Source organism: Poecile atricapillus, chromosome 7 (assembly GCF_030490865.1).
Source record: "Poecile atricapillus isolate bPoeAtr1 chromosome 7, bPoeAtr1.hap1, whole genome shotgun sequence".
In the NCBI taxonomy this organism is placed as follows: domain Eukaryota; kingdom Metazoa; phylum Chordata; class Aves; order Passeriformes; family Paridae; genus Poecile; species Poecile atricapillus.
In genome coordinates, this window is record NC_081255.1 from 12,055,851 (window position 1) to 12,067,713 (window position 11,863).

General features: G+C 39.3%; 1 protein-coding gene across 1 annotated transcript; it reads right to left on the minus strand.

Annotated features, from left to right (window-relative positions):
• Positions 1-224: 224 nt before the first annotated feature.
• On the minus strand, positions 225-11,643 carry ATP6V1G3 (ATPase H+ transporting V1 subunit G3). The gene is made up of 3 exons (XM_058842255.1): positions 11,435-11,643; positions 3,989-4,089; positions 225-768 (listed from the first exon to the last, which is right to left on the minus strand). The coding sequence occupies exons 1-3, from the start codon at positions 11,514-11,516 to the stop codon at positions 595-597; spliced, it is 357 nt and encodes a 118-aa protein (XP_058698238.1). The 5' UTR covers positions 11,517-11,643; the 3' UTR covers positions 225-594.
• Between the last annotated feature and the right edge of the window lie 220 nt (positions 11,644-11,863).

An 11,863-nucleotide genomic window follows, 5' to 3' on the forward strand; every position in this document is an offset into this window, starting at 1 on the left:
TCGGACTTAACAAAGCTATATAAAGTTTGTGCTGTATTTTAAGCATAATTTTGTACAAGTTAACTGTACTTTGTAAAGTGGCATAGAAAAATTGCAAATGCTTTGACCTATTCTTTTTGATCAAAATCAAATGTTCCTGTATGGTCCATAACCTGACCACTCCATGTGTCACAAGGGAAACAGAAATGTCTCATTTTAGTTTTTCTGTGATATTCTATTTCATGTGACTTAAGTACTGTAAAGATTGGGATAAACAGACTTTATGCAACATAACATCCAAGTACAGAACATTTTATACGACAAAAGGAACAAAGACTCCCACTGAAAACCTGCTGGTGTCAAACAATCATTTATTCTGCTGTTGTTGACTTGCCCCTATCTAAATGACAGGGGCTTAGCTACAGGAAACAATATTCCAACAAGTGCTTGTGAAACCCTATATAATTCCTGTCACATCAAAAGCCTGTGTGGAATTGTGTGCTTTTGGCTTCAGTGCTCTTTTTTTCTCACACATAGAGAAACAATACATGAGGAAGTACTAATGCTCATCAAGAAAGAAGGCAACTTTTCACAAACACAGCATATCAATGAATCTTAAATGGCAGGTCTGAAGTTTGGGTGAATTTCAGGGCTGATGTCACATATTGTGCTCAAGAGCTTTTTCATCATACTCTCCATGTTCCTGTGGTAGCTGCTCGTGAGGTTTCGGATGGCTTCTGTGGTTTGCTCTTCTATTTTGGCAGAGAGGTTACCTTGGGAGCCCATTACCTGAAAAACAGAAGACCTCTGAGCAAAATGAGAGGCTATATATGACCATGTTTATTGTACTTTTCTTCATCATGCAGCACAAGCATAACACAAACACATCACAGTGCTTCTGAACAGTGAGGGTTTGATCTGAGTTCAACTGTATGCATAAAGACAGGATTAAAGGCAACTCTCATATGCTCATTAGCAATGGGAATCTCCCTATGTAACAAAAGTTTCCCAGCCCCCTATGGGAAAAACATCGTGTATGTTTTGTCTTTTATATGGCTAATTTTAATTTGTTTTCTATTTTAATGACTAGTCAGCTAAGCTCTATCACCGTGTGCCTTCGTTTGGCCTCACTGAGAATGCCTGTGAGTGCAGCTAAGGACCAAACATGGAAAAACCTTCCTGAAAATGCATAATTACTGTTTCAGAGTACTTGAAATGTCTTCAGCAGTTAGTGATGTATAACCCTCAACAGGCCTTAGACAAGGTCTTTTAATATTACATTTTCTTATCTGGCAAAATACCAGACAGCTTCTGGCACAGTTAATATCAGGACATTCGCTTAGAATTTAATTGACTCTAGACTCACTGAACATTTTAGCAAGGTTATGTTATAAACAGATGCACACGTTCCAAATCTGTGACTTTGCTCCCTCCTCCCCCACTGCCCCAACATCCCTTGAATTCTTCCCTTATGGAAAAGTCCTTCAGATACCAGCAGAAAGACTGGTTTCCAGCTAAAGAATTCCATGTGGAGAGAAGAAGACATTTCTGCATGCTGGCAGAATAAGAAAGGATTAAGTAACACATTGTTCTTGTTCCTGCCACGGTTCTCTGGGGTGGACTACCGGGTGGAGCTAACCTGTGATATATTAGTGGAGTACCTAGAGCATGACCAGAAACAAGGGAGGGGTCATTAACTCTATTTTCCATGTGGTTTCAGCCCAACTTAGTCCTTAAAAGAAGGAAAAGCATCTTTTGCATAAGCCACCTGCATAAGCCACCTTCCCTGTTCCATTTATCATTACCTGGCAACACAGTAAGACATTTGTCCATAATCCACATGTAAACCATTTTTCAATTTGGAAGTAATGTAGGCTGTACACATAATAATAAATATTGGGAAAAGGTTATAGTTTTCTCTAACTATGTTTAGCTGACATTATATTTTAACTTTTAGACAAGTTGCAAGGGTTGCGTGTGGAAAAGGTTTGTACAACTTAGACCAGATTTATGGAACTGAATTTTTCCACTGGGGAAAGTAACTTTCTAGAGATCCCAGATGGTTCCATGATATCCAGCTACTAAATACTTTTGAAAAGCCTCAAGAAATGTATTATAATTTTAAGAAGAGCTTCTGCTGACCTGCTTTCTCAGCTCATGCTAATATTGTAATTTGAGATAGTAAATTCTTATTCTTCCATGTATTTTTCCCTCTCTTTCTCTGCTTCTGAATTTGAGGACCTTTTTCTTGTAGAATGCAGGCAATGCTCTGTTTAGTTTATGATTTCTGCTGACCCTGAAGGTCTGTCCCTTATTTTTCCCATACAGGTTTTATGCTAGTGTAATTTCAAAGCTGCTAAAATATTACATTGGCTCAGAAGTCACAAAATTCAGAACTGGGCTGCACATGTCCAGTTAGGTGGCCTCAGATGCTGAGTGAAAACCCTATGAACTCTAGCAAAATTGGTTTGAGATCCAGGCAAAAAATTTGCATGTTTTGAAAAAAGATTTTGCATATAGTCATTCTAACCTCAATCATTATTTTTCTGTTGCTGTTGTTAATTCTGGATGGATATGAAGCATCTTATAGTATGAGAAAATTTGCTCCTGTTTGGATACAAGTAACACAAAGTAAGAGGAAGAATGGCATTAAAGGAGGCTGTGACAGAAAATTAGAAATACTTGTGTCCAAATACCCAAGAAAGTAAACTGGACTGGGCATCAGACCTCCCTCTGCACTGACTTTGCTGGAGCTCCTGATTGTCTCCCAGACACAGGTTAATAATGTTGGCATTTATCTGGGCAGATGAATGTTGGACATAATGGGGTCAGGGAATGAATGTGGAGGAGGACTGCAGTGATTTTGTACAATATGCTGTCATTCCAGGGGCAATATGTGCTCTGTCCTGCTCGTGTGAAACATTCAGTCAATGAATAGTGGCCTTTTCCTGCAGCTTTAATTTGGTTGTGATGACAAAATTGAGCTCACAACAAAGCAACATCTTTACTTTTCTGCTATCAAGACCTAGAACAAAAAGTCTGGCTTGAAAATGTGAACAAATTTTACAGGTGTTTTTACTTTATTTTGGTGTCAGTAAACAACTGAAATTGTACATTTGTAACATTTCTACCTGGCCTGCCTGTGTGATAGTGTGTCTGGGGGTTGGCAGGGTATGATAGAGACTTTGTGTGCATAGGAGTTCCTAAGACTTGTGATCCCTGCTGGAAAATGTTTTATGTGAAGTGTGACTGAAATGACAGGTTTGTAAAACTGATTTTGTTTGACCTTTTTGGGGTTGTTTTGGTTTTTTTTTTTTCCTCAGTGTCCGTTTTTCCACAAGTACTTTCCCTGCCTTTCCACAGTACAAGCTGGGGGAAAAACAAGACCAAAAATGTAGGAGGAAGGTCACCTGGTTAAAAGAGAATGGTTTGTGAATTTCATGGAAATACTAGAGAAAAATGCAAGATGCCATGAATGTATAAACCAGCTTTATTCAGATATGAAAATATCAAGTCAGACCACTTTTACTATAGAAACAGTGAAAAACTCCAAAGTTTTGGTGATTTCAGTTGCTAAAGGATGCAGTCTTATATGTAATGAAAGCTAAAGTGGAACAGAAATGGAAAGAAACATTTTAAACTTTGGCTTTTACTGAGACATCCACCTTACTGAATCCTCTAGTTTCAGGAAAGGAACTAGGTCTGTCTGTGGTTATAGAAAAAAGACCCAAAAGTATTTCCTCTTAAGGGGAATCTTCAAAGCGTAAGCATGAACCAAATATGGAATCTGGACCATTTTAGTGGTGAATACCCACAATTTCTTCTATAAATTCATTCAAAGCCTGTGAAAAAGTCCAAATGAAGCATATAGACACTGTAGATGACATCCCTGTGATCAGTATGATCACACTGGTTTGCAGGAGTCTCCATGTAATACTCTTGGAAGCAATTTGTTTTACCATTGAGCAGTTTGATAGGACAAAAGAACATATGCAGGTTTCTTACTTACGTTTGTTTCCTTGTTTCTAAATTCCTTCTCCCTCTGTAGTCTGTAGTGGTCTATCTCGGCTGTGGCTTCTTCCTTGGCCTGCTTCAGCCTTTTACCCTTTCCTAGAGGGAGAAGAAAGAGGCATTTATTTCATACCATCCCTGAATCCCCAAAGATGAATCTCTCCAAGTCAGAGATATTTTAGCTGGCATAGTAGAACACTGACTGCTGAAAGTCTTGTCCATCGGATTTATTTGCACAAGAACAGTCAGAAGAGATGAAGTGATTTACTTAGAATACTTTTTGACTGCTAGCCAGTCATGCAAGTACCCCTCTTCTGAGACCAACTGCAGAAGCACACATCAAATGAAGAGCTTCTTGGTTTGCTGACAACAGAAGTCTTTTTTGCAAGTCTTCCCACAACGCAAATGCACTTTTTTTCTAATCACAGCTTGGTGTTTAAATAAATATCTATCTTTTCTTCATCAGCAATAGTAGCAGCCAGATAACAGATTTTAGTTGTCATGGATGGGAAAAGACGTTATTCTGTAAAATTTCCTGTATTGATTGGTTGCCAGAATCCCTTCATCCCACACCAACTGGATTCTGCTTAGAGCTGGCAGATATCCAAAAGAATGCAAGATGTCTTAACCACTACCAAAGTGAGTTGCAACTTTCAGGCTATGTCCTTTTCTTCTCCACCCTTTTCTACTAACCTTCGTTAAATGCAGAGGTGAGTGATTAAGAGAAGGAGGTCAATGGTATTTTTTGCCGGTGCACAGAAACCATGAAAGGGATTAAAAATTATTGTTTTTTGCATTTCATTTTAAACAAGAAGGTGATCTGTAAGGAGATGTTTTAGGGTGTAGTGGAAACTAGAGTCTTCCTCCTCACCAGACTTGCTTACACACCTAATTTTGTTTGCTCTGAACAGTTACTTTGTTTTAGGTAAAACAGTATGGGCTTGTCAAATCAAGAGCATGTAAGTCATTGCAGGACTGGGCATAAGGTACTTACTTCGTGGATCTAGTAAGGTTGTCAAGTAAAGAATAAGAATAAATGGCTTGATGGAAATGTGATATTTAAGTTTTTACATGAATAAGCTGATGAGCGTGTCATAAAACCCCTGTGGGCTTCTCTGTCATTTATAAAGTTGATAAAGTTGCATGGAGCTCCTCAGGATTCTGTTACACCACCTTGTGAAGAAAAAGTAATTTTCTAACTGTAAATCTCTTGCATAGAATGTTGATATACTTGAGATACCTGGGCTGATGCTGATTTTTGGGGTCTCTTTCTGATGAGCTGGGGGAATAAGCTTGCTCCCTTTCCTTAACATGAAAAATATCTTTAGTAGCTGAAAAGCTGATTAGTTGCTTGAATTAGGATATCACAAGAATGAGAGTGGCAGCCTAGGCAACTGAAAGAGCCATCTTGATCTCATGTGGCACATTGATTTATTTACTTACTGTAACAACCTATTTAACACCTCTGAGCATTAAGAACGTTTGTTTTTGGTGTTTGTTTTTTTTTTTTTTTAGGCTTTTTAATTTAAGCACAGAAGACAAAAGATATCTTTTCTCCTTTCCTGAAATCCTAGGAAACATTCTCTGCCTAGGCTAGGAAGACGAGCGTAAATATTTCCGATAGTTGTCCAAGCTGTTACATTGTTTTGGTTAAAACCTAAGCTGGGTGTCTGAAGCTGTATCAGGTGTGTCATGTACCAACTTGCTTCCACTGAGCATGGCCTAATGAGGAAGCTGAAGCTTGGGAGAAAGACTGTTCTATTACATCTAGGATTCATCTAAAGCCTGGATAAAATACCTGATTCAGCAGGAAATTACTTCTCCAGTTGATGGCTCCTTCCAAAACTATCTGCAGAAGGGTGAGTAGAAGCAGAGAGATGCATGAAATGGGAATTACCTTTAAAGTCTTGATTCCTGGACTGTTGGATTTATGGGTGTGCTTATTGTGGAACCTTGGAGGTGGCATGTATACAGGCTTTTTACAGGAAGGAGAAACCTACTGAGGCACTAGATAGCTTTATTGACTCCCAGCCCATCAGTGCAGGATGTGCACAATTTCCCATTGTGTGGGAAATTACATTTCTCAGAGTCCTTCTCCCATCAAGCCACTGTGCTTATATATAAAGGGGAGAAAGGCTGTTTAAAACTTAGTGGGTACTTTTCCAGAGTTTGTATTTGTTTGAAGAAGGCTGCTTTCCCCCAGCTTCTGCCACTCACTGTATGAAGCATGGACCAGGATGAGTGAACTGACAGATCTGTGTAAGAGCCTGACATAAATCTGGACAACAAAATTTTGAACCAGGTTTAGATCTGTATTTTGAAGTTTCCCTTATTCTCCTCTCCAAATTTGGAGCTGATCAGCCTTTTGTAGAGTTTCCACTCTGTAGGAGTGGAGCCGGGGGTGATTCTCTGGAGCTGGCAGTTGGGGGGAGTGACTACAAAGAAGCTTTGCCAATTTCACCAGCTGAGGAACTGGATCTCTCTAGCAAATTAAATTATTTCAAAATCAGTGGGATTTTAATTTCAAATTCCATCTGGGGGGCCATCTGTAGTAAATATGTTGCTTATTTGGCCACCAGATAGATAAATATATCCATTTAAAATGCACAAAATAGAAAGAGATTAACTATTAAACAACGGTTCAGTTGACTCTGACAATGTAGATAGGGAACCAAAGAGTGTATGTATATATATATATATGTACATTTGTGTCAGCTCTTGACAGTGCTCTGGAGTAATCACAATACATAGGGTGTCACTGTAGGGTGGCAGCCATTTAATTTTTCCAAGATGCCTTTAGGATTGGCACAGCAGGAACCTGCTGCTTCCTATTTAATTAAGTGGAAAAGCTGTGAGTAAATTACTGCTAGTTCAACAACGTTGTGGACAGAATCGGCAACTGCCAACATATGTGATGGTGCATATGCTGCACCTGATTAAGTTAAGCAGAAACTAGAGCTTAACCTGCTGTTCCACTAGAGACAAACCAAAATTAATTAATCAGTCTGTTGTTAACCACTTGTCTGCTACCATAGTTGTGCAATACAGGACTGCCTTTTCAAAGCCTTACTGATCTGCTGGGTTGGGCTCTCTGCAGAGCACAGCCAAGCTGAAATCAACCCTTACGCACTGAAGGATGGCAGAGAACTGAAATTCAGCCAAGATCGTGCAAAAAGAGGGCAAGAAGTGCAGGGGGATGGGAAAACCAGCCTGGCCCTATGACATTTCCTCAGGATCACAGAGGTGAGGTACAGAAGGCCCCAAGTTTGAAGAGATTTTTGCCACAAAGGTAATGCTGTGGGGGCCAGGATTGCTGCTGGTCTTCTGTCCCTCCTATGATCTTTGAAGAGGGGGAGCAGCTAAGCAGCTGTGCTATATACCTGGTTTCCTTGTCCACAGCCTATACATTTTTAGGCATAGGGTTAAATTGTCCAAATGTTAAAAAACATGCTGTGACCAGTCAGCACTGTATAGGATTTTCTCGCCCAACATGGGAAGGTGTTACTAGCATGGAGAAAGGCTGTATTCTTCTTTCTAGATATTTCTGTGATGTTGATGAAACACCTTGCTCTGGTTAGATCCAAAAGAACTGGTGTCTTTTAGGTTGTTGGAGTTTTTATAGATCTTGCAAGAAAGACAGTAGGAGGCAAAAATGTTGCATTCTAATTTATTTAAACACTAAGTTATCTCATGTTCCAATAACTGCAATGCTAAAATTGGAGTTTTGTTTTCAAACATATCATCTAGGCTTCTAGCTGAATTTCTGCATAAAAATAAAATCATTTGAAGAAGTTGCCAAAAATTAATCATATTTTTTTTAAAATAGAATTTCAGTTGTCTTTGCTAAATTGTCTGGAAAATGGGATTTGGGGATGTGCATTCTGAGAAAACTATTTTGTAATTTTAATAAAATAGAATAGAGGCAGCAGAGCATTATGTATAGCTTTCTCAGTAGATAAAATATGTCTTGGGTATTATCCAAGAGACCACCATGGATATAATTCTATTTACAATATCATATTTTGATTAACATTTGGTTTTAATCTGATTTTCTATAATTTTCATCTGAGTTTTCTTTTTATTAGGCATGAGGAATTCAAGGGTAGATATCAAAATCTACAGGAGAACAAGTTTTGCTAAGCCCACTGTTTACGACACATTTGTTTTCCTTGTTTTACCCAAAAGGATTTTCAGGAGTTGATGTCTTGGTGCTGACAATGCTCAGTTATTTCTGGGATCTAAATTGTGCTTAAAGTAAAAATTATAGATAAAGCAGCACCATGTTCAAAAGGCCAAAGGGTTGCAGACTGGTTTGGCTCGTGTTTAATCAATTTAATAATTTCAGCCTTGCTTATGTTAATTAAAATAATTATTTATAATATTAAGAATTTTTCAGGTATAAATGATACCTGCTAATGATACCATGCCAGGAAAAAGGGCAAGAATTAAGAAGACACATGGATAGAGGAGCTTTAGCACTATATTTTTGCTTTGTTTTGCATGTATCAATATAATTTTATTTGCTAATTTTTTCAGTTATTTCAAGTAGCTTTTGCATTACCAACAACTGCAAATACGTCAGCAAAACCTAGGCCCATTAACTATTTAAATACAATATTATGTGTGTTCACACTACATTTTGATTGGTTATGTGGGTATCAAGTGTAAACACTGAAGGCTTTGTGTCAGGGTGCTTTTGCTATTCACATTTCCTTTCAAATGCTTTTCCCTGGTGTGTCCCACGAAGAAGCTGCCAGCTGATGTCCCAGTGACCCATCGGTGCAGAGGTGTTGTGCAGTGCCTGCTTGGGGTGACAAAGGATGTCACAGGGCTGGGGCAGCCTGGCATGGCTGGAAGGGTTCAGTGCTTTCCCTGGCAGCCCAGTCCTGCAGAGGACAGCCCCTGAGCAGCAGCTGCTGGTCCCAGCTGGTGTCGGCTGGATCTGAGCTGGCCATTCTGGGGTGAAGCAGCGTGTCCTTCTGTGTCTCACCCAGCTGTGTGTGCACAGGTCAATTGCACTGCACAGATCTGTTGCATTTCATGTACTTCCTTTTAGTTTAGCTGTTATGCTCAGAGACAAACTCTCCAATCCTTTGTTTTGATCTAACTGCAGAATCAATGTGGGGAAGAGACTGCTGAAGTAATCCCAATTTAGGCTAGCCAGATTTGCCTCCAAAAGAATCCCTTTTGCCCTTGTCCCACAGTATTTAAGTTATGCTGGTATAGTTATCTAAGGTTCTGTAGTGAAATGTGCTATGAAAAATACTTAAATTAGGGACAACACGGACATTTTTAATTTTGTTTTGTAGCTTCACTGCAAATTTCCTGCAATGCTGAATATAATGGTTGTCTAGGTATAATTATCCTGGTAGATGACTTATAATGCTTGGCTTAGCACAAAATCCAGGGTGGATTTATTTAAATTGTTTGCCCTTGATCTGCTAATTTTGGAAATTCTTGAGGTTTTTCATGGAATCACACTGAACTGCTGAGGCTAGAAGGAGTCTATAGGATACACTCCTGGATGGAAGCAAGGGCAGCTTGATTGGGGCCATATCCGGTGGGTTTTGAATGTCTCTGAGAATGGAGATTCCCCACCCTCTAGGCAGCCTGTTCCTCCTTCACAGCCACTGGGTTGTTTTCTTATGTTTAAATTTGTGGATTGAAATTTTTGTTTTCCTTAATAATTTTTATAAATGCAAGAAAATTATGGTCTTAAAAGTAATAGAAAAGAAAGCCATAGTGATGACATATTTTTACTCCAAATAATTTTACTGATAGCAAAATTCTTAATAGCTATTTTTCTGTAGCTGGTTAATAACTCCTAGTAGTGTGTTCGTGTTGAGGTAAACATTGGTAGTGGTTTAATTCAACTTTCTGACTCAGAGGGGTCTGAAGGTACTTCATCTGTAAGAAATCCTGTTCTTATCACAAGCACTCCAAGTGAGGCTGAGGTGATGGACAAGGGAGTGAGTGTGTCTTTTGCAGAGCAGAGTAGCATCCATAACTGTATCTGGATTCTGCAAGACATTCATCTTTGGTTATCACTTTTATGTTCTAATGATTCTTTTCATTTTTGGAGTTCCTTAATTTAAGAAGCGTCCTTTTTAACTGACTTAGAGAAAAAGCTAAAATGACTCTTCTGGTTTTAAAAACAAAGAAAAATGAAATAGAAGCAACAAAAAAACCCCAAACCCTAAACCCAAAAGTAAAGGGTAATGCACTTCAAGCTATGACAGTTAAAGACCTGATTCTGCAGTCTGTGTTCAGGCCAAACTCCTCCTCCCTCCGCTGAGGCTGTGCTGTTCCAGGTTGTGTGCTCTCGCTTTGAGGGAGCAGTGTTTCCTCTGCCCTACATGAGAAGGGAGAAACATCCTTCCCAGAGCTCCCAATTTGGCTGTGTAAGAGGTCAAAACACTACTTAACTATCCTTTGCTTTCAGGTTTCTGCCTGAGATAGTTCTGTTTTATGAAGGTGAGAGGACTTGTTTAATCTCTATTGTGTCTGCAAGGCACAGGCAGTGGCTGGGTGCTTAGGGAGGGGACTTGCCTTTCTACTTATTTTTGTGTGCTGCTGTTCAAATTGATACATCACACTAAAAATTAATGAACACACAACAATGCTGATTCATGTGTAGAAGGGATATGGAAACTACACAACTTATTCTGTTTAGTTCCCATTCCTCCCTGGAAAATAAAATATATTCCTTTAATCACACTCTCGCTCCACATGACATCATTGTCATGCATTTTCTTTGCATTCTGCTGCCAGTTTCTAAAGCAAGATCACTCCAGAAAACAGTATTAATGTTTTACTGCTGGTGCAGGTCAATGACTCATGTGGTTGTACCTGCACTCAGGAGAATAATAACTTGTACCATGTAATAAAACTTCTGTGAATGATCTATTACAGTACTTAAGAGTGCTCATGGTTTTACTGTGACTTTGATTACTATTAGGGTGCTGAAGTCTCCCCTTAGTTCTCATAGAATTTTTTGAAGATCAGCTTCAATTAGGAGACAAGTTACTCGATTTTGCAAGTAAAGAGGAACACTGAAAAATTTTAGCAAGTCCTATAAAGAGAAATAAAGAATTTGGAGTCTGGTCCTCCAGAGCTGGCCACCAAAGGCATGTAGGATTTTAACTTAAATAGCAAGGCAGTAATGACGTTACCAGCATTAAGATAAAGGAAAAACAAATGCAGCTGACATGATGAATGTAACAAAGAAAATATTTTTTAATGTAATAAGGCATGTGTACACGTACACACGAGCACACTGGATTTTAAGCAAACTCTGAATGTTCAGGTTAGAGTAAGTGCCTGGCTGCAGTCAAGGCACAGCACCAGTGCATGTTTACAGCTAAAATAATCTTTTTCTGTGAGCTACTGTAATTCTGAAGGGCTTGCACTTGAGAAGTACAGTACAACCAGGCCAGCTACTTACTTTTTTTGGCTTCTTCCAGTTTGTCCTTGGCACGTTTTTCTGCCTGCAAAAGCTGCTGGATTCCCTGAGACTGGCTGGTCATGCTGATTGCTGGGGCCGGTGAACTTCTGTGGAGACTGGAGCTCAGAGGGAGTTTTATACAGCTGCCAGGCTCTTCCTTGTGTTTTTTGTTCTGTGTATTATTGCAACAAGCTTCCAGATTGTACCAACCCAGCCAGCTGTGCCTGGATTGCTGCTGGGCGCACAGGCCTGGGAGTGCAGTCAGAAAAACACAGCAGCGAGGCTGAAAGGAATGTCCTGCTCTCCTCAGGGTCAGAGAGAACTTGAAGTGTCTGATTAACACACTGGGGAGAAAAAAGAGCACTTTAAATGGCTTGTATTCTAATGGGAATTTTTTTCATTTTTAGGATCTGCTTAGGAAGCAGAATA

Coding starts and splice junctions, on each gene's coding strand:
- ATP6V1G3 (XM_058842255.1), bottom strand. CDS start 11,516: ATGACCAGCCAGTCTCAGGGAATCCAGCAGCTTTTGCAGGCAGAAAAA. Junction 4,090..11,434: donor ACTGGAAGAAGCCAAAAAAA/GTAAGTAGCTGG, acceptor TTCTCCCTCTAG/GAAAGGGTAAAAGGCTGAAG. Junction 769..3,988: donor TTAGAAACAAGGAAACAAAC/GTAAGTAAGAAA, acceptor TCTGTTTTTCAG/GTAATGGGCTCCCAAGGTAA.